The sequence below is a fragment of the Biomphalaria glabrata genome, chromosome 6 (assembly GCF_947242115.1).
Source record: "Biomphalaria glabrata chromosome 6, xgBioGlab47.1, whole genome shotgun sequence".
Taxonomy (NCBI): domain Eukaryota; kingdom Metazoa; phylum Mollusca; class Gastropoda; family Planorbidae; genus Biomphalaria; species Biomphalaria glabrata.
Genome location: NC_074716.1, coordinates 48,968,268 through 48,991,939, shown reverse-complemented (window position 1 = coordinate 48,991,939; position 23,672 = coordinate 48,968,268). Strand labels below are relative to the sequence as shown.

The window sequence follows — 23,672 nt, the reverse complement described above, 5'->3', positions numbered from 1 at the left end:
TGTGTGTGTGGGGCGGGGGGAGGCGGCTCTTATAATATGGATTTAATACATGCACATTCTTCAAGGGAAGGGAACGAAGAAGGTAGTGTCAAGGTTATGTTCATATCGATGCAAGTGTTTTAAAGACGCTGTTCTGTGTTTTTCAGTTTTGTGCGTGTGTGTGCAGTGGCGTAGCTAGGATGGGGGTGGGGGGAGAGGGGAAGAAATTGAAAATCCCCCTGGGCCCCACATGAAGGAAGCCCCCAAATGAGTGTTTTTTTACATTAAAATTTAAAAATTACGCAAAAATGGAGGGGCCCCCAAAGGATGAAACATTCCTAGCTACGCCCCTGTGTGTGTGTGTATATATCTAAATCTGTGTAAAGTAAGTTTGCTGATGAAATAACATTAACTATAGACAAAGTCAAAGAATTTCAGCCTGATTTCTGACACCATATGTTATTGACAGTCGTTGGCTTGTAACGCCGAACTGCTGGTAGACAACTATGCTGCTGTAGGCTATTATATCTTAACTTACAAAACTTAAAATTAACTGGAATATCTTCTTTGTAAACAAAATAATATATGACTTCTATTACAACATACAAAAAGTCAACTCGAGAAGAAATGAAATAAATGTAGATCCTAGTCATAATATAAAATAGTAGTTTAAATAAAAGCTAGCTCACTACACGAACACGTCTTTACACTCAGGCATTCTGGGACTCGTCTGGCGTATCCAAGACAGTTTACGACAGTTTCGCTTATCTTGCATCATTCACTCTGCATAGCCACCAACCAATAGCTAACTTCTTCTCACCGTCACCATAGAAACACACACACATAAACACACTCCATAACACAGCCCCAAATGTAATCAATCTTATAATTTGTGTTTTAAAATTTTTACTATAAGCTTTCAATCTCTTCCTATGTGGACGACCTGTATTTAGACAACGGCTTTAAAGATTTTCACAAAAAAATCTCACTGTTTATGTATATTTTTTTTGGGAAAATAAATTACCTAATTGGCCACACCATGAAAACTCTGTTTTGGTTGTAATATTATTTCATAACATAATCATCTTAAAATTAAATTTGGCTTTCATTTTTTTAACACATCATCAGCGGGAATTACCGGACTCGGTTCAAATGTTGTATTGTATTCAGTAATAATAATAATATTAATTAATAATAATAATAAATAATAATAATCTGTATTATCCGTAAGTAAATTTGTCTTAAATTTTGTGCATTACACCAAACAAAACATTGTAATTAGAAAAAAAAAAATATACATTCACACCAGCCTCCCACAGGATGACTGGGGTGGCAAGGTTCGATACACGGGCTTATCGAGACAGTCCAGAGCGCATACCTCACGACCAGGCAGCCTATAGACGGAAATATGTACATAAAGAGTTTAGTTTGTGTATGAATCAATATCTTGTTTTTTTTTTTACTAAATAAACCAGAAACCAATAAAGCAAAACAGCTGATAAACAGTAGCTCTCCATCAGCACTCCCAAGAGCAGGGTCTCCGAATCAATGAATAGTAAAAGTTACTGGGCAGTAATCAAAACTTCTTAATGTCTATGTTTATTTTCCTACATTACACTTTTTTAAAAAGTATATAGGGTAGGATTGTAGGATATTAACGAGTGATAGAGTGATATGTCATGTGACAGCATTGTGGGTGCTATCATAGTAGAAGTACTGTTATTAAAATTGTACTACTTAATGAAATTTAAATTAAACATTTTTTTTTTTAGGAAATTAATTGATTAAAAATGACTGACACTTTTTTAACATATATTTCTTATTTAATTTGCAATCTTAACGTATTCTAAAAGCGAAGCATGATTGAAACTGAAATGGACTCGTATAAACAGCCTCTTGCGCCTTACAAAAGAACACAACACTTGTGTGGAATGACAAGAGCTGTGTCCCATGGTTTGGCAGACGATCTGATGTAGACATATGTCTTCCCGAGCATGATTTCCGAGTTCCTAACAAGATGTCACTCAATCCGCACATTTTTTCACGTTGCCTGTTTGCTTGGTATAGGGTAACTTTCAGAGCGACTTATTCTTTTAAAAAAGCACTTTATTGTCATTAGATGATAAGTAGCTTGTGTAAATTAAGAATAACCTAAGTATTCCTTTTCAGACCTTGCTGTCTGGGGAGGGGGGGGGGCAGAGGATGCAAGTTCATGTGTTTTTATGACTGATGGCAAATAAAAGCGTCATGTGGCCAGCACAATGACCAACCATATTTTCAAAAAAAACTATTGTCAGGCATCCATTACAGTTTTTTAAAAGGTTGTCTTATTTGTCAGGGATATTCAGAGTTCAAAGGCTATTACATCCTAGCTAGTTTAAACATCCCTCAGGAAGACCGGGGGATGGAAGCGGGTAGGATATTATCCCGGGATAATGGAGGGGACCGAATAACAGTCGAGGACGCAGACCGCACGCCCAGGCAGCCATCCAGCGTTGTGTGGATTAAAATTTGAAAATCTGATCATCTCCATGTTTTTTTTTGGGAATTTTTGACCCCAACCGCAGAAGCTATTCACCTTCACCATTAAACTATCCCTTAGGTTGTTTAGCCCTTGGGGCACCACACATGATTCTTCGACCGTCTTTCTCCATTTCATTGTTTCACTGTCTCTCTCTCTCTCTTTTACCTTAGATTTAATCTCATTCAATGACTGGCGCATTCATTCTTTTATGTTGTTCCGATCGCTATCTCTGTCTGCCACTTCTACTTATTCCTGGTATTGTTCCCTGAAGGAAGGTCTTTGCGAGCTCTGAGGACCTTGTTTATATGGCTGGAAGATTACTGGACGTAATCTGGGGCAATTTTTTGTGATACATTCAACCCTGTCTGGTCTAACTCATGGCTTAGGAAATAAATATGTAAATAAATAAATAGTGACTAGTAAACAATAGAAGTAAGACGCGAAGCAGAGAGAGGGGGCGGGGGGTTTGGTACGCACCAATAACTTTCAGCTTTGAAGAGTTGAGAAAGCAAATATTTAAGAAGGGTCGCGTAATGTGAGTCAAGGCATACGTTGTAAAATAAAAACTTTTTTTGTGTGATGGTGTATTTCTAGAAGATAGATTAATTAAAACTTAAGACGACATCAGAACCTTCCATACGAGCCTAAAATAGTTTGCCGTATTTTTCGCGCATATAATCAGCGGGTTATACAAGTTTTTTTTTTACAAACTAATGGCAGCACTGGGGTCTATAGCAAAAGATACAAGACACCGATAGCAAAGACAAACAGACACTAACACTCTTTCGGCAATCAAATCATTAAATAGAAACAGTTTGATATAAACTTTTCACATGTCAATTATGAGTGAGTCTATGGGCTATGATATAATTATCTTTAAATCTGAAGGAACACCCGAAACATGTAAAAGAAACAATGACAAAACAAAATAATTCATAATTCATTCAAGCGTAGAAGAGTTCCGCTACCTTAATTCCAGAGTCATGCTTTCCACTAATTTGCGCAATCTCACATTTTCATAGCCCTACCATTGACCATATTTAGATTTGAGAAGATTATTAACTATATGAGATGTGGGGCCCCCTTGTAATCAACATGTTTTTTTTTCTTTGCTCTTTATTCAAAAGGATTGAAAATATTCTTAGAACCATTGGGGGGGGGGGGGCTTTGAATAAGTGTGAGTGTTGGGGGGGGGGGTGGAATAATTTATAGCCAATTCTGTTTGTAGGTAAATCGAGCACTGGTCCTACGTACATTATTGGTATCACCTGCAATTATAATCCACATTGCCCTTTGTTTAAAATGTTTTTTTTTTAACTCTTCTACAAGCCTATTTCTCTACACATAAAATTTATTCACATAGTCCTCTACCCAGAACATTTCATCAAACCTACAACTTGAACAATCAAGGGAAATAAAACACAGTTGGCAGTCGATGCAAAGAACACGCCGCGGTGTCCATTCAATCAATTAGGGCCACTTAATGGTCCTCACTCGAATATCGATCCATCAAGTGTAAAACATCAGCTTTGAAACCTCTATATTAGTCTATACAGATCTTTTAACAATATCTCGTCCAACCGTTGTGTAGAGCTTGTAATACTAATTCTACATCTGCATTTACGAAACTTTTCAATTCCCGAGGATTAGTTGTAAAGGTTTAGTAATAGAAGCAGATTACAGTGATTGAAATATAGAATTGCGTACTTTTGTTTGTGACAGTGGAAATAGTCACATGACGCGCAGAGAATGATGACGTGTTAGGATGGGAACACATAAAATACGAAGCGCTTCGTTTCGGGTAGAAAAAACATCGGTATTATAGTGCCAGTGAAATTACTACAACTGTTAAGTTAGAGCAGTGGTTCACAAACTTTATTTTGACTTCTAGACATGTAGACATGCAGAGGCGTAGCTAGGGTGGGAGAGGGAGGGGGGGGAGAATTAGAAAATCTCTCCGAGCCGCCACTTGAGGGGGGGGGGCCAAAATGTGTTTTTTTTTCTACATTAAATTTAAATATTACGCAAAATGAAGGGGCCCCCCCATGAGGTCAAGCGCCCGGGCCCCCAAGTGATGGCGAATTCCTAGCTACGCCACTGTAGACATGTAGCCATGTTTGTGTTTTATGTGGTGGACCTCCTGGTTAGCTAATAGATCTTTCGCATTTTCGTCATCATCCGATGTCATAAGTGTTTTTGTTGACTGAGTTTTAACAGTAAAGTGTTGAAGATTAATAAATCAAAAGCTGCGTGTTCTATATGGCCATATGCTTCTCAGATGAAAACCAAGCAAAATCAAACCACCAAATAAAAAGTACAAGTTTTTTTTTTGGGAGGGATGAGCAGTGGCGTAGCTAGGGTGTGGAAGGAGGGGGAGAATTTGAAAATCCCCCAGGGATCTCACTTGAAGGGGGCCCACAAATGAGTGTTTTTTACATTAATAATTAAATATTACTCCATCGTTTGGGTCCTCAGACAGGTCGAGCCACCGGGCCCCCAAACGATGAAAAATTCCTAGCTACGCCCCTGGGGATGTGCCTATTGCTCTGATAATTAATACATTTGGTTTCCATTTAGAATTAATGTTATTTCTCCTCAGTTTGTAATATCCAGTTGTTGTTGTTTTTTGTAAATTAACAAATTATAAATGTTGATTCGCTTTTAGTGTCGATGGTCAAAGTTTTGTATTTTACGTACAGTTTCGTTGAATCAAAAGAAGTCTGTTCAAGTTTATGTTATATAAAAGTTAAAATTTATTTTTATAAGAGTTCGGTACTAAAAAAAATAGAATACGCCTACAAGGTTTTAGTTGTACCAGTTGTTTGAAGCTTCAACCACCGAGCATTTATATTGTTGTTTTCACTCCCTCAGGCGCGGGACAAGGGGCAGTTGTCCCACTCGCAGCCCACCCAAAGGCCGCCCCTGCTACCATTAAGTATGATACTTTCTCCCTTTTTTTTTCTGGAGGGTCACGTGACTTAATTCCTTAGAAGCAGTGGTGATGATCTTCTTTTTGCTTTAGGGGCCACGAACTTTTCTGGCACATACCTTACGGGCCTAATGGCCGTACAAAATTTATCTCGGAAACCAATGGAACCGATCAGATGTGGCGTCATTAGTCACGTGGTCAGAAGTTTTTGAGGGTCCAGGGATAGCATCGGAGCACTAACAGGATTCGGCCCAGGCGTCCTTGCTTATGAGTATGGCTGCCTGATGGTGTGGCATGCGTTCTGGGCTGTCGTTTTATGGTTCTGGGTCAAAACCCTGCCCACCGCCCTTCCTCGCCTTTCTGATGAGGTTTGGGATAAGAAGAAATTATATTTCAATATGAAGGAATATCTAAATCACGTTAAAAACACACACACACACACGCGCGCGCGCACACACACACAAAAGAAAACAGAACATATAAATGCTATTATACTGGCTGAGTGGTTAAGTGCTTGGCTTCCTGGGGATCCTGTGCTCGAACCACGATGAAGACTGGGATTTGAAATTTCGGGATTTTTAAGGCTTCCCCCGATTTCGCACAACTCTTATGGGTACCTGACTTTAGTTGGGGCAAAGTAAAGGCGGTTGGTCGTTGTGCTGGCCACGTGACACCCTACTCGATAACCATTGGCCAAAGAAACACATGAACTTAACATCGTCAAGGTGGAACTTTGTATCATCTTAAAAAGTGTCAATGTTTTACGGCCCTGTCTGTTAAGACTAAAATCTATCAAGCTATTTAACAAAGAATTAAACCTAATAAATTGGTGTCTTTTTTTTTATTTACAGAAATTAAAGAAATTTACTAAAGAAACTTCTAGAACAACAGTGGTCCCAAGTTTATTAAGTTAGAAGCAAATGCTGATTATGAATTAGAAACTTGTTACAAATTTGGAAGACGAGCATTTAAGAGAAGCAAAAGCCTTTTGTCTAGCAGAATACATTATTCTTTAGAGACTATTCAGCCCACGATTACAATGGAACTTACTATTGCTGCCAACTTAGCCCTTGTTTCTTGTATCTATTTGACACTTATCACAAGCCCAGCCTCCGGATACACATGTGAGTATTTATGGTCTTTTAACATCTGTGTTTGAGATCTGTGTTTGGCATGTGTGTGTGACATCTCTGTGTTTGACATCTCTGTGTGTGATATCTTTGCAAAATGGTTCGGATGTCCCTTCAGAGTAGAAGATAATTTACTTCCTAGTTCAAACCTACTACAGGACGACGTGGGATGGCAGCGGGCAGTTTATGAATCCAGGACAACGAGAAGTCCGAACGACAATCCACCGAGCATACCTCACGACCAGGCAGACATACTCTGTGTGGCATCTGCCTGATCTTTGTGTGACATCTTCATTGTGACATCTTTTTATGACATATATTTTGTGTGTAAAATCAGTATGTGTGAAATATGTATATGACATCTGTTCGTGCGACCTCTTTGTGAGATATATGTGTGTGGCATCCACTAGCGGATCCAGAACTTTTGAGTGTGTGTGTGTGGGGGGGGGGGGGTTGGGCGTTTTTTTTCCAAAACCTAACACCCAGTAAACCCTAACCCTAAGCATAACCGCGCGTACAGCATATATCAGTAAATCTAGGTTCATATTGAGTCATATCTTCGTAATTTTCAATTCATTGAATACATATGAACATTAACAATGTAATAATAATAACATTAATATATCTCCGTATCCTGTGGATAGAAGAAATAACGTGTAAATGTTTTATCGGACAGACAGACAGACACAAAGAGTCAGTTGATATAAGCTTTTGAAACATATAAAAACATATTCATATTAAGTGTAATTGTATCAATTAGTTTGGATGTGACAGAATGTGCTATAGAATCTAGACTAACAATAATAAATCTGTGCAATTTGAAATATTTTTTACTAATTATTTTCGTTTAGCACAATTTCATGCTTTTAGCGTTCTCAATTCGCTATGATTCTATCACTTATCTGGACCAATTGAAAAGGGGGAAGAAAGAAGGAAGCGAGTATCTGTGTGATGATTATCATGATAGTTTTTTTTTATTTACATTTTTACCTTCCAAGCTTATCAATGTGATAAAAACTAAATCATTGTTCTAATCATTTTGACTTCTTCTAATCCTTTAACACGAATATTGTAATCCTTTGTCCACGATGACACTTGCCTTTCCATATGTCACTTTTCATTTTTTGTTGGCTATCAGGATTGATAGTGTCGATTCGAATACTTCTTTGTTGTCAAGCACGCCATTAAAATGTCTGCCTAGTATTGTTTTTTTTTGCTGAATTTTTTTTTTTCCCTGGACTGCTAATTTGTGAACTAAAGAACCTAGTCTTGTTTTGAGTGTAATGTGATCCAACTTTAACTTGAGATGTTGACATTTCGAACATTTTTGTTCACGTGTCTGATAATTGATATTTCATTTGCATGATCCGCGCTTACGCTATAATGATGTAAAATATTGATAAGGACGTGGGTATCAGATATATGTGTGCCTCGATATCAGATCGAGGCTGTAGCTCAAAACATATTAAATTGTAAGAACATATTATGTTTAGTCTACGCCAAAGTGACCTAAAAATAGCTAGAAGCTATCAGATTTATGTATGCCTCGATGTCAGAAAGAGGCTGTAGTGGTGAATGAGGGACAATGGTATTTATGTGTGCCACGATATCATAACGAGGCTAGAGTTGTTAACATATTAAATTTGAATAAGTTAGTATTTTGTCTCCGCCATAGCAAGCTTTGAAAATGTAAGAGGCTATGACATTTATATTTAACTCAAAGCCAGAACAATGTTATTGAACTTTGCTACTGTACAATGTCTCTGCGATGGTAGCAACAAAGGGCAAAGGACTAAAGTGTGCTGTATATACTTGTTTAGGTGAAGGGACTAAATTCCTCTTTAAAAATAAAAAAAAATATTTTGAATCCTCAATTGAAATAATGAAAAATGTTTGCACAAGCTATGTACACATTGTGATCTAAGTTCAATAATACATTTGAAAAAGTAGACTTAACATGAAGCTTAAAACTAATTAATTAATAGAATCTGACATAAGTTTGTCTCCCTTTTCTTTTGTATACATTAACAAGCTCAATTTAGAGGTAGACATTTCTACGACTTTACGGTACTGGAAACCAATTACATTCCCTACATATTTAATCTATTCTTAGAATATAAAAAACATTTAAAGTTTACACTCCTTTTATGACCTTAACTCAGCGGTTCTCAACCTTTTAAGCTCGGTGACCCCATTTTACAATCCCCCACTCTACCGCGACCCCCCTCCCCCGACGTACAGCAATAGAAGAATGGACAAACACAATCCATTTTTTCGATGGTCTTTGGCGACCCCTGGCAAATCGTCAATCGACCCCCAAGGGGGTCGTGAACCACAGGTTGAGAACCCCTGCCTTAACTAGTATATCACGTGAGAGAAGAAAAGGTTTAAAGCAAGAGGCTATCAGATTGATGTATGCCTCAATGCAAATCAAGGCTTAAGGTTTATAGCAAGAGGTTATCTGATGTATGTATGCCTCAATGCAAATCGAGGCCTAAGGTTTAAAGCAAGAGGCTATCCGATGTATGTATGCCTCAATGCAAATCGAGGCCTAAGGTTTAAACAAGTTTAAAGCAAGAGGCTATCCGACATTAGATCGAGGGTTGGTTCTAAAATATATTAATCTCTAAAAACATGGAAGTGAGAAGCACCTGAAGAAACAATACCTCTGTGTGTTAGGAGATAATTTAGTTCATTAGTTTGGTAGTTCTTCCATCTCTAGGACTCAATGTAAACGAAATGAGCCCAAGTTACATCGGTATCAAGTTGAGAGTCTATGTTACGTTGGTATCTGAGAGCCTAAGTTACGTTGGTATCATGTTGAGAGTCTATGTTAAGTTGGTATCATGTTGAGAGTCTATGTTGCGTTGGTATCATGTTGACAAAGTAACGAAGACTGTTCACAATTGAGTCATTAAAATGCTTAAAACAAAAGAGCAACTGTATTTTCTAAACCACAGAATGTTTCTTGATGATTAAGCTAAACTTGTTTGAGAACACAGCAGCCTCCTTCTGACACAGAGCATTCTTTGTCCAACCCGTTGCTTGAGCTAAAGTGTAAATACATCTTTATTTTAAATTATTTTTTCTTTCCCTCTGGATCATTCCAAACAGCGGTTCTTTTGTTCCTCTCTCTGCAAACAACTGTTTTTCTCTGAAATGTCATCAAATCTCCCGCACTTTGCAATGAGTATTACAGAGATAATTCACTCCTCGTTGACAAAGGTTGACTTTCAATGGCTGCCGCATCCGCAGATGTAAGTATTGGCCAGAGATCAATCAAGCTCTTTGTTCTCATTACGACTGATCTGTACACAATTTGTACAGTTTAAATATAGAAACTTAGACTAGAAATAGATCCACGCAGAGATAGCAAGAAATAGTTCACAATAAAATTTAACGTTGGCTAAAAAATTGATTAACTTTCAGGTCGATTCATTTTTCGTTTGCAAGTTCAGCTCTTTGCTTAGCTTTTTTTTTTAAAGCTCTTATCTAGCTATTTGTTTTAGCCAAAAATATTTAGGCCACATCTGTCCCTTGAGTTTTGTCGAAGAGGTTGCGGTGACAGCGTAACAAAATCTCTCCTCTTTTCCAGACAGCTTATGTTCATTGCAAAATATCAGCAGAAACGGTTGATTGTTCACATTGTCCTGTAAGCTTTCGTTTGGACGAACCTGTCTTCGTGTTCCAGTGACTTTAACTTGAAGAATGACTTTTGAAAGTAGGTTATGTCTTACCAAACCAGCTCAGCTTTCTTTAAACTTTGCAATACAATGTTGAAATAGTTGTTATTAGCTATTCATGACTTGAAGTTTACATTGTTTTACCTAGTGGCATAAGCCGCTCCAAGGTATTTGGATGAGGGAACGAAACCCGAACTACATATATTTTGGAATTTCAGGAGATTTCCATGAGGCCCTGGAAAATCAGAAGGCCAATGAAACCCAGTTATTATATATAAATTATAATGGTTTAATTTAATCATTTACACCTAGAATTAGCCCAGGGCCTATGAAAGTGCGGGGCCCACTGATGCCGCATAGGTTGCAGTGGCCTAAGGCCGGCTCTGTACATAACCATCTAGCAACAATTGCCAGATCTATTGCTATAATACCTATCTTAATCTAATACAATCTTTGAAATACAAGAATTAGATTTTTACTGTGTGCATAAAACTGTTACTTGGGGAAAAAAAAATATTAATCTTTTACTTCAAATCCCAACTGAGTTTTTATACAAAAAGGTTTTTGTTCAGATTCCTGTTGTTCATTAAAAAAATGTTTACAGTATCGCGGGACTTCTCTAGGCACGTGACTCTCGCGCTAATTGATTCTGTTTCGTATTCCGACTCTTAGCATTTTAGCAGCGCACAAATCTCTTGGCAGTTAGCAATCCAATGAGTAACCAAGCGACAAGACTGACAATTGGGAGAGTATCTGTCAGCCTAGCATACATCACGTGACTCTGATATAGAACACAATCTTCACTGGCACACACAGGCACACTATATGTATGTGGTAATGTATGTATGTGTGCATGCCTGGCATAGAAATCAAAACCGTTTAAGCAATCTTGATAAAGCTTGGCATAAATGTTCCTTAGGCCATGGCAGAGACCGTAGTGTGTCTTTTGTGTCCTCCGCCAGACTGTACACTGTTTCTCATTCAGGCAGGTGAGAGGGAGCTCTTGTTCACTTTTGCTGGCCTGGAGTTCCAAGAGCCGCAGGCTCAACTCTACCTGACAGTTTCAAGAAGAAGAATGTCCTCTCACAACGTGTGTGTGTGTGTGGGGGGGGGGCTAAAATAAAAGCAGATACCTAAATTGATCTCTATTAACTCTTTCTCTCCTAACTGACGATACCAACGTTCATTTGACCCATTGAATTAAATTAATTTCTTGTTTATAAACTTTAATTTTTGTTATATCAAAAGAGCTTGCATTCTTATATAATTATATATTTAATATAAAATTTCTATGTTATATACACAAACGTTACTGAATTTTAATCATAACAGGGTAGTGAAACACAAATGAGTATAATGAATAGTTCCGCCGGAACGTAGAAATATAATTACGGAGAGAAAGAGTTAAAGAGCGAAACGTTTAGACCAATCGGGTAAACCCGGCCCGCAGGTCACATTCGGCTAGTATATATAAATGTATGGCTTTTATATAGCGCTACTTTCTTGCTTATAGCATGCTCAGAGCGCTTTGGTCCAATCTCATTTGTGGATCAGTGGGGGGGAGGGGCCGAGGGGGTATCTGGGAGAAGGTTATTCCGTACTGCCTTTAGCTTTAGGCTCTCAGTAAACACAACTCGGGTCGAGTATATATATATATATTTAGAGAGAGAGCGAGATAGTTCTGTTAAGGTAAGATGATATATCTGTTTACCACGTCGGGATAATATTTCGCGATATTAATTTTTTTTGGTCTTTTGCTACTAGGAGTAAGTATATATGTCAGTGCTCAGGGGATGGCCTTCACCTCTTGCCAGAGATGGGGTTGGATTAATTAATGTCATGTTAATTTTATCTCATTTTTGACCATGTACATGCCCGAGACCCAAGTGTTAGTGGGGGAGAGAAACTATTTTAAAGAGATTGAAGAACTGGGAGTAAGAAAGTAGGAAGATGATGTTAATAGATAATTGTGGCCTTTGAAAGGTAGATAATGGAGGGGGCTTGAAATGATCGAATGCAGGAACAAAAGAATTTAGAAAAAAAAAATACATTAAAATTTGTGATTTTTCACGCAAAATAGTCGATATTATTTTATAGTTTTCTATCGATAGCCTAATGCTTCTTCTTTATAGTTTAGTATTAATCAGACTAATCTGCAAGGGTCTCGGAGGAGTTTTGGCCCCAAGATGTGAGGCAGGCATGACCCGTCGGCGTGCGGACACGCCCTGCTGCCCACAAACCAAACGCCTAGCTATAGGTCAATAGCCGCACTGCCTTGTGTGTGTCCCTGCAAGATCTAAGGCTAAGGGAGTAAACCCTAACAGAAAATCCGGTCTTGGAGCCCCGTAGGCGGGTTGGGGGGGGGGGTGACAGTAGTAAGACTACTGCTCTCTGGCTAACTCCTTCAGCCACCTGACCCCAAACTGTGATGGCTTGCCATCCCTTTGGACCCGGTCAGTATGGAAGAGAGGCGTGTGCTGACGTGTGGGCAGCCCAGCACCCGCAAATTTACCTCCCAGGCTTTCCCCCAGCAATGGAGAGGTCACTCCATCTCTGACAGACATAGTACTATTAGGTTAGAAACGAGTATAAATTAGTATTATATTCCATATCACTTTCACCTATCTAAGTAACGTATAAAAAATTATATGTTCGAATTTATTTCCAACTAGGAAGTGGGAGACATCCTCTGTATATCACACCAAATACAATACTCGTAAGACTTCAATTTCAGTTTTAGAAAAAAAGGAAAAGATTCCACAGCATATCACATTAATAAATCTATCTCTTTCTTTTTCCTCCAACCCCCCTCTCTCTCTATTCCTTTATCTCTTACTATCTCTCTCTCTCTCTCTCTCTTTCTCTCTTTTAAATGTATTATAGTTTTTTTTTTATAATTCATAAATGTATTCATATACATTTTTATAAAAACTTTTTGCATCAATTTCATTTTTAATCTCAATAAATTTACTAAGATTTGACTACAATTTCAAGACTCAAATTTTTGTTTTCAAACAATTTTGTAGTGATCTAATTATAAGTTGTAAAACTATTCAAATGGAGTGTTAACTAAATTAGGTATATTTTATTTTTATTTATTTATGTTTTTGTTTAAATGAACTTTGGTAGAAATGAGATTCCTATATTGAAGCTTAATAAAAATAGTTTAACTTTCGGTCGTTACTTGAGAGTTTAAAAAAATATTGGGAGACTTTTTAATTAGAAGTCTGAAAGTGAAATCTGATATTGAAAAAACACTTTTCAAAAAGTATAAACGTTGAATATTAAATTATCTGGAGGCGGGCTAACCCTTCACTTAAAGTTGTCACATTCACTGTGTTCAGTTGAGCAGTGACGTGCCAGGCGAGATGAACAACTTAATGAAGGTTGATAGGCGGTAGACATCGGATTGTATCAACAGGGTGTAGATATTGGATTGTAACAACTAAAAGAAAGTTGATAGGGTGTAGACATTGGATTGTAACAACTCAAAGAAAGTTGATAGGGTGTAGACATTGGATTGTAACAACTCAAAGAAAGTTGATAGGGTGTAGACATTGGATTGTATCAACTCAAAGAAGGTTGATAGGGTGTAGACATTGGGTTGTAACAAAGAAAGTTGATAGGGGGTAGACGTTATGTGATTTGAAACAAAAATGAATTCAAATGTCAAGCCGTGTGCCAAAACAATGAATGAAAATATACATATGACATACTAGCCGAACCGCGGCGCAGCATACGCCGCTATTTAGTGACGGGTGAACACTTCCTGAAAGACACAGTTGTCCAAAAGGGGTGGATTTGTGCAAACAACTGTTTGCGCAGGCCTGGAAAGCGAGGTAGGCGCGGGTGCGGGCGGGAGGAGGGGTAAAGAGTCTGTGTGCGTGCATGGTGTCCCGCATGGTTGGGCGACGTAGTGAATTTATATACAGAGAAGATTTCTGGTTCCTCCCCCCCCCCCCCACCTCTTTTATTTTTTATCCGCGCTCTCTGTCGCCACGAAAGTTACGTTGGGCAACTCTAGTCTAGTTATCCATGACTTGCTCATCGAGGATTAAAGAGTCGGTGTGCGTGCGTGGTGTCCCGCATGGTTTAGTGACGTAGAGAATTGTATATTAAGTAGAACAAGGGACCAATTTGTTTCTTGGTGCCTAGCGGTGCCTCTATATATATATGTGATAAAATATTACATGCATAAGAATAAGAATTGATCGTTATAGAAGACCTAAACGCAGACCTGCAAAGGTCACAAAGGTCTGCACGACGCGACAAACGAGCTACTGATCTCCACTGCCCACAGGTTGTGATGTCGCCAGTCAGTGTTGAGGCCTGCTATAACAACTGGTCTCGGTCTGAGCCCCACTGTCTCTCAAGCTTTAAATGTGGCGACCTCCCTCCCCCCCCCCCTCGTTTTCACAAAAAACAAAAAAAAAATTTGTTTGCTGTGGTCTGGAGTGATGGAGGTATGCTCCCGTCGCCTCAGCGTGACCCTCCTGTGGAAACATCCGCCAAGGGAAACGGATAGGCCAAGTACGGTAGCACACATAGCTCTCAGTGGGTTACCACACGTACGGTCGAGAGACTGTACACTGCACGTGGTAGGGATGTAACAAAGGCTCGCTAACCCGTCCAACCCCCCCATCGATTCATTCCCTAACGGGGGCCATACGCGCTGTGATGGACCCTCGCAAGGGTTCGGTGGGACATTATTAGGCATACGAAGGGCCCTCACGTGGCTCGGGCTCCGGCCTCGCACGGGAGAGGGAACTCGTGCGGGGCTCAAAGGGGTCGTGACTAGCGACACACCGGGTGTGAATACATGATCACTTCGGATAAGGCGGGACTTCGGACAGAGGGATTGGTGAAGAGCCGATGCCTCATCCTGGCCATGGATAAAAACCTTTCCTTGGTCAAGAGGTCCTACAATAGGGAACTGGACGTTCTCGGACCTTAACGACATCTGATTCAGGAATGATGGAAGTAAAGAATTCAGTTCACGTTATTAATGTTCATTAAAGTCAGTCTGGTCAGAGAGTTTAACGAGTTTCGACGATAAATTTTAAAGTGTTTTGTATTACAATTGTTACGCGAAATACAATGTCATAACTAAGTACAACTATAGAAAGACACTGGACCGCTCTGACTCAACAAATTCCAAGAAGTATTGCGTTGTGAAATCAATTCTTCAAGATGTTTTCAATCTATCTCGCTATACGTGAATCTTGCAAAAAAAAAAAAACGGAATACCATTTTTAAAAGACATAATTAGGCAATGAAAAAAAAAGTCTTATTCACATACTTTTTTTATAAATGTATAAATAAATATTTAAACCTATATTTATAGCAATGTAGATATTTTAAAAGTGCCTCCTTTGAAAAGTCAGTTAAAAGTGATCATTATATCTCAGAATGTCTTCTCGCATTACGATATAAATCCTGACAAGTGCACACCATAACTATAATGTGTTATATGATCTTTTCGTGACAATCCAAAAAATACAGGTTTTACGGTAATTTGACCTTTAGTCGTTCTCAAAATAAACAACGATCCAGATTTGAATAGCATAGAAATAAGACCTTACAACAAAATTAGTTGGCAAGCGAGTATTGAAGAAACTGAGAGAAAGTCGACACCGTTGTCCTTTTACCGACTTGGCACTATACGATGTCATATTTTTAAAAAAAAGATATAGAACAGATAGTTACTGGACGACATGTCCAAAGGACTTTGTTTGAATCCTCTATCAGGTTGCAATTATCTAATGTTGTTGCTCAATACATCAACATTTAAAAACGTCCCTACCCCCCACCCTCAAAAATGCAATACCTTTTTATTACCTTTACCTATCCCTTAGTCTATTGGACCGTTAGGGCACCATGCAAGACTCGTCGACCGTCTTTCTCCATTCCAGTCTTTTTTTTTTCTAAATGTATTTTTTTTTTACCTTTACCTTTACCTATCCCTTAGTCTGTTGGACCGTTGGGGCACCAAGCAAGACTCGTCGACCGTCTTTCTCCATTCCTCTCTGTCTTTTGCCTTGTTTAGAGCCTCTTTCAATGGCAGGCCCGTCCATTCTTTTATGTTGGCCTCCCATCGCTTTCTCTGTCTGCTTCTTCTTTTTCCTGGTATTGTTCCTTGAAGGAAGGTCTTTGCGAGCCTCGAAGATCTTGTAATATGACCATAGATTTTTAGCTTTCGTTTTTTTTTTACGCTAGTTAAGAGGTCATCCTGTGGTCCAATCGCTGCAGTAGCCCTGTCTCTAATCTCTTGGTTTGTGAGGCGGTCTTTGAATTTGATACCTAGGATCCTTCTGTAATTGCTTATTAGAAGTAGTTTTAATGAAATCCATCTTCATTGGAGATAGCTGTGATACATTTTAAACTCAGTGATCTCCCCTTTGTTAGAGTTTCCTATTTTAAAAATCCCGTTTGCATTCTTCAAGAACTAAAAAAAAAAAAAAAAAAACAGTAGCAGAGAAAAAGTAGTGATATTTCTTCTTCTTCTTCTTCATCGTTCTCATTGTTATGTTGGAGTGTTCATATGACTAGACCAATACATGAGATGAACTGCGCAGTGGTTTCCAAATCAGGGAGCTCTCCATATAGTTTTCTTTCTATTGGGGTGATTTGGGGTCAATGTCTTATACGGGCCTCTTGGTAGAGAGAGCAGTTTTGGAGGACGTGGTCGGCATTTTCTGGTGATACTCCACATGGGCAGATTTCACTGGTTCCAATTTTGAGCTTCCGGAACATGTGTTGTCGCATTCTGTTGTGTCCGGTCCTGAGTCGAAAGATTAGACGTTGGTCTTGTCGAGATAGCTTATAGTAAGCATCATCTTTCTTGTGATTTGGATGGGAGCTCGTCCATTTCTCATTTATTTTATCTACAATTAATTTCTTCATTTCTTCTGGATAGAGTGCAGAGTTTACTTGTGAGTTTGTTCTCCCACTCTTGGCGAGTGTGTCAGCCTTCTCATTTCCTGCTAGTTGTATGTGAGCTGGTATCCATTGAATAACAGTTTTTTTGCTGTAGTGATATGAAGAAATGGGAGGGGGGGGGGGGCAGGAATAAAAGACCACCTGAAGAAATTTGCAAGAAAATAAAAAAGAGATCGGAAATTATTCCGAGAAATAATATATCTATTTAAATCTGAGCCGTTGTGATAGATTATTGTTATCAACTTAATAATAAAGAGTTTAGAGAAATGATTTTGCAGTGTTAAAAGGTGCATCAAAAATGATTACAGAGTCACTATTTCTGACCCATTGGTTCAAACATTTTATTTACGCGATACAAACATGCCTTGTACTATAATTTTAATTAAAGTTAATTTCATTGCGAAGTATTAATTATTTCACATTAAAAAATATGTAGCAAATAACTTGTATATATTGTATATATATACTATATGCAGTAGTAGCCAGATGATGTTGTAATCTGCATACTAGCCCTTGTAATTTATATATTATCAGAGAAAAATGGTATTAAAAGTTTAAATATTAGTCTTTTAAATTTGCATAGAAACTGGAAACTAATAGCAATATATTTTAAATATTTAAGAATATGAGTAAAACAAATGCCTATCTAAGAAAACAGACTAGCATCTAAAATCTAAAATGGGGGAATTTTTTTTACCTCTACTCAAAGTATGTCTATTGCAGGATCATGGAAAACTCGGTTATTATCTCCCCTTGATACTGATCTGTTGAAATCTGGAACCGAAGTTTCTCCTTCTCATTCCCTTCCCCCTTTTCACACCTCCTAACCCAAACAAGGCTGAGCAAAGCGGCTATTAGTTGCGACTGTTAAGTGGGCACTCAAGTTCGGGGTCTGGACAGTCCAGCAGACGTTGGTCAGCTGGGACCGTGGGACATCATTGTATAAGCTTTTGCAGACACATGCGCTCGTCTATAAGTGTGACACGGCAATAATGGGAGACTACACAAGTGTATTTTTAGAAACATTAAGTGATAAGAAAGTAAAAAACATTAATATGTAACTTTTATGCACATTAACATTAACGAAAAGTAGTTAAATATTTACAGACATAATAAATAATAATAATAATAATAAAAATAATAGACAAAAGTACTATATATGATCAATCGTATAAAACAGTTGTCAGAATGTTCAAATATATCTTAACGCAATCAGTCCAAAACACCAGCATAAGTAATCTAATCAATTTTCAATGTACATTGAAATAGTTATATTGGCCTTGTAGTCTTAAATTCACCTTTCCAAATATCAAATTACTACCAATGTTTGAAATATTAGAATGATTGAACTATAAGTAGTAAGAAACATCAAAATGTATACAGCTTTCGCGAGAGGCGTTTTTTTTTTTTTTACTAAGGCACTTTAGTACTTGTCCACTAAGGCGAATCCATCTCGACCTAATCTGGTCCTAACATTTATTTTACTTCTGAGTGATAAATGGATATAAGCACTCCACTACCTATAAAATGCTTCCTAATGGCATGCGTCTCAAATAGCTTCTGACAACCAGTCCATCTCCTGACCTTCACGAGTGGCTCAGATATTTGATAACTTCTGATATCCATGCTGAAAAATATTAAAACTTGCCATTTTAACTGTCGGAGTGGACCACTTCGGGGGGCGATTTTGAGTTTGTGTTTCCACACACACAGTCTTTGTAACCTAGCCTTTATCCTCTATTTATTACAGGCGTCGCGTTGAAGACACCTAAAAAATAAATTCCGAAGCAGGCATGGAGATGATGGGTCAGTTGTCAGAGCTCTCACATATCCCTTACTTAATAATAAAAAAAACACTTTGTAGTGCATATTTGGGCACCACACATGATCTGTCGACTGTCTTATCTCCATTCCTCTCTTTTTTTTAATCTTTTACAATGATACGAACGTTCATTCTATGGTGTTGTCTTCCCATCGCTCTCTGTCTGCTTCTTCTTTTTTTTTCCTGGTACTGTTCCTCATAGGAAGGTCTTTGCGATATCAAAAGAACTATTCACATGGCAATAAATATTTACCTTGATTTTTGTTATAGTGGTCAGCAGGTGATCGTGAGAACCAATCGCCATTGAGTTCCTGTTTTGGACTTCCTCCATTGTTGTGCGCTATTCGTAGAGAATACATAGCGTCATTCCATAGAGTCATTCTATAGAGTCATTCTATACATAGAGTCATTCAATAGAGTCATTCTATAGAGTCATTCTATAGAGTCATTCTATACATAGTGTCATTCCATAGAGTCATTCTATAGAGTCATTCTATACATAGTGTCATTCCATAGAGTCATTCTATAGAGTCATTCTATACATAGAGTCATTCAATAGAGTCATTCTATAGCATGTCGTCATGATCAAGAGCTGTAATGCCCAAGGACTATGCCTTTGTTTTTCCAGATTGCCTTCAGCTTCGCAAATCCTTGATGTGGACTCTGCAATTCTGGCCTAGTATTTCAGGTTTCGTTTTGTTTGTTACGCTGTTACCACGGAAACATAGCTTGCTATTTGCTTGTTATGTTATGCCCATGTTGATATGGCACTTGTACTATTTTTTTTCTCAATTCTTTAAAGTGTTCTTTCGTTAGGGATTGTATTGTCTATGCTACAGGCTCCACCGCTGCAAAACACAATGATCGTATAATGCTCATAATTGTACTAATAGTTTTGGGTATGTTCGTGCGTGCGTTGTGCGTGAGTGTGTGTGTAAATGTTCATTGATGTTCAAAGTCTCTCTGTTACTACATCGTTCTCGTTGGTCGCCCCTCCAGTCATACGAACAAGCCCTCCTCTCGACCCCCCTCCCCCCTTTCGTGTTTGTATCCGCCTAACGTCCAAAACATTAAACAAACATTATTCTATTCTTCGGACATGCTGTCGTTGAATATGGCGCCGTAGTGACGCTGAAACAATAGGAGCTCAACGCGGTCAGCAAACAGAGCTCCGTCTTCTTTCATCTAGGATGCGGTGTCGCTGAAAGCCGGGAGGGAAGGGACAGCCATGACTCCTTTGTGTTCCTTCTAAAAGAATAAGAGACTACGAGAAACTCTCTGTAAATCGAACTGCTTAATCAAAGCTCCCTACTATTATTTTTTTTATTCAATTTTGGCTTGACCAAAAAAAATCACAATAATAATTTTTATAAACTATCAGGCTAACTGGCATACGACATGGCCAACGACAGGATATCACGTGATTTCAAGCAGTAAAATGGCCGCCGGAAAGCTACATTGCAATATTGGTTTAATTAAGAACGCGACTCCTACGACTTTATAATAAAAATATAATGGATGAAAGGAATGCTGATTAACAACACAATGTTATGTCAGATAATTGATTACGAATTCCAAATAACACAAGAAAAAAAAAACCCAGGTGAGAAGAATGCCCAGAACAGGACCAAACAGAGCATTCTCAAATAACCAAAAGTATTGGATTTCAAGTTTCTTCGGATGAATATTTAAAATCTTCACTCTCCAAAAGTGAAACGAAATAAAGCATCACTATTTACTACCCAACCTTAGTCTTTCAGAGGCGTAGAATGCTTTTTTTTTTTTGTCGCTTTGGGTGTAATACAATATTACCACCCACTACTTTATTGCTTCAGTTTCAAGTCACAATTTTAAAGAAAAACACATTGACCTATTACTTATTCATATATAGTTGAAAAAGAAATATGAAATATAAACCCAAAAAGAAAAAAAATGGAAAAGGTCACTTGAAAAACTTTCAAAAGTAAAAGTGGAAAAACTCTGGAAAATAATTAAAAAAAAAAACACTGGAAAGTAAAAGTGGAAAAAAAACATGGAAAATAGAACAGGAAATAAAGACAAACATATTTAATTGGAAACTAGAAAATAGTGTTATAAACCTGGTGGTGGCACAGGTGGGGGGTAATGGTGTGTGTGTAGTCGGCCGACGCAAATCGCCCGAGGCCAGTGCAAGACGAGCGGTCAACCGTGACGAGTTACGACGGTCAGCCGAGAAGAGTGTCAACATGACATGTTTTGTCCTTTTCGGTCACCCACGGTCACTTCAATGTTTACTATACCTCCATAACAAGTGACTGAAGTGACATAACAAGTGACTGAAGTGACATAACAAGTGACGGAAGTGACATAACAAGTGACTGAAGTGACATAACAAGTGACTGAAGTGACATAACAAGTGACTGAAGTGACATAACAAGTGACTGAAGTGACATAACAAGTGACTGAAGTGACATAACAAGTGACTGAAGTGACATAACAAGTGACTGACGTGACATAACAAGTGACTGAAGTGACATAACAAGTGACTGAAGTGACATAACAAGTGACTGAAGTGACATAACAAGTGACGGAAGTGACATAACAAGTGACTGAAGTGACATAACAAGTGACTGAAGTGACATAACAAGTGACTGACGTGAAATAACAAGTGACTGAAGTGACATAACAAGTGACTGAAGTGACATAACAAGTGACTGAAGTGACATAACAAGTGACTGACGTGACATAACAAGTGACTGACGTGACATAACAAGTGACTGAAGTGACATAACAAGTGACTGAAGTGACATAACAAGTGACTGAAGTGACATAACAAGTGACTGAAGTGACATAACAAGTGACTGAAGTGACATAACAAGTGACTGAAGTGACATAACAAGTGACTGACGTGACATAACAAGTGACTGAAGTGACATAACAAGTGACTGAAGTGACATAACAAGTGACTGAAGTGACATAACAAGTGACTGAAGTGACATAACAAGTGGACTCAGAGGCACGCTAAAGATCCCGAAATTAAAAAATCCTAGTCTCCACAAGGATTCGAACCCGGGATCCTTTCAGAAGCTAAGCGCTTTACCACTCAGCCACCGCTCCTAACGAATAGTCAATCATTTACATAATGGTTTGCTTTTTGATTCTCTAAATAGTTTAGTCTAAATAATTTTTTTTCCTGAACTGAACTGACTAGAAACACTTCTAGAATATATTTACGTCATAAGTCAAAACTCCTGCAGGCCTGCTGAAAAACAAAAAAGCGGGGGAGGGCAAGGTTCGAACCCAACAATACCCCGACATTTAATACTACACCACTAGACACGGATATAACTTAAGTGTTAGCAATCGCGCAGGGAAGCATACTGTTGTAACTCTTTAAGGCAGGCACTCAACGAAAGACAGGTTGACAAGAGTAAATGATGTATTTATTTAATATAACTAGTATAAGCATCAACACATAGTAATAGTTACTAGTTAGACTTGGACGTCTGCTATAAAGTCACAGGGAGTAATATGTCTTAAGTTCTAAGAGTCCTACTTCATACCAGAACACAGAACAGACCACCGACACACTTCCCAGTGTCGCTCCAGGTCTCCCACACAGTTTCCTAGTATCGCACAGGACAGCACTCAGCACCAGACTGTTCAGACTCCCATGACTTCTAGCCGGCACACAACAGTCCTTCTTCCTGTCTCAATATGTCTTTCACTAGTCGTGTTCAGTAGTGCTCAGATGCGCACCATTAGTGTAGCGTGGGAGCGTGGTTACAACAATATGCATCTCACTATTTATAAAGCCTGTTGCCATCATGATGTCTGATTATTCTATTTCAAAAAAAAAAAAAATTATGGGAACTCTAGAGATGTTGCAACGTGTGACACAATGTAAAGGACACTTTTTTTTTTTATAGTTTTTGCAATAACTGCGCTTTCCAAAAACAAGATCTTCTCTTTTTTTTCTTGTGTTAGCAATGTTATTAATTACAAACGCCAACATCCGAGATTCCATTGAACGCAGAAAGCACCATTAACTCGTCTATCTAGCCATTCATTCATGACAACTTTTTTTTTTTTCAGCGCTTTCGTTTTCTAATTTCTTAGGAGTTATGAAATGTTAAGATTGAGTCGTTAATGAAATAATGAAACACAGACTCCTATTTTTTAAGTTGCAGAAATATTACATGGTCATTGTTAGTTACTGTACTCAGACTGAATACACGCAGACGCAAACACTTTAACGCACTCTCGCACAAACATACAGACACACACACACACACAATTGTCGAATATGGTCTGAGCTTTTAAGGCTCAAGGTTAACCCTGAGCGGTTTTTTTACAACGGTTTTTCTTTTCTTGTAATGTGTATTATTATTTCTGCCGAGCGTTGTATCAAAGACGTCTTCGTTCATAGACTTAAGGCATTGATTTTAGAATTATACAACTTTTGGCGAAACTGGGTTTTTTTTCACCTCAATTTAGGTTTGTTTCTATACGTAACGTTTACAAGGAGTGCATACTATGCTTAATATGTTAGCCCATGAATAGAGCTTTATCTTTTTATTTATATCTAGAATGGCGCTTTATCTTTATATTTATATCTAGAATGGCGCTTTATCTTTTATTTATATCTAGGATAGAGCTTTATCTTTTATTTTATCTAGAATAGAGC

General features: G+C 38.2%; 1 protein-coding gene across 1 annotated transcript in view; it reads left to right on the top strand.

Moving 5' to 3' along the window:
• Positions 1-23,672, top strand: part of LOC106056435 (uncharacterized) — a 107,058-nt gene that overhangs the window by 9,910 nt on the left and 73,476 nt on the right. The window contains exon 2 of the mRNA XM_056033700.1: positions 6,284-6,556. Coding sequence (XP_055889675.1) covers positions 6,472-6,556 — 85 coding nt within the window. The 5' untranslated portion in view covers positions 6,284-6,471. The remainder of the gene's footprint in view (positions 1-6,283; positions 6,557-23,672) is intronic.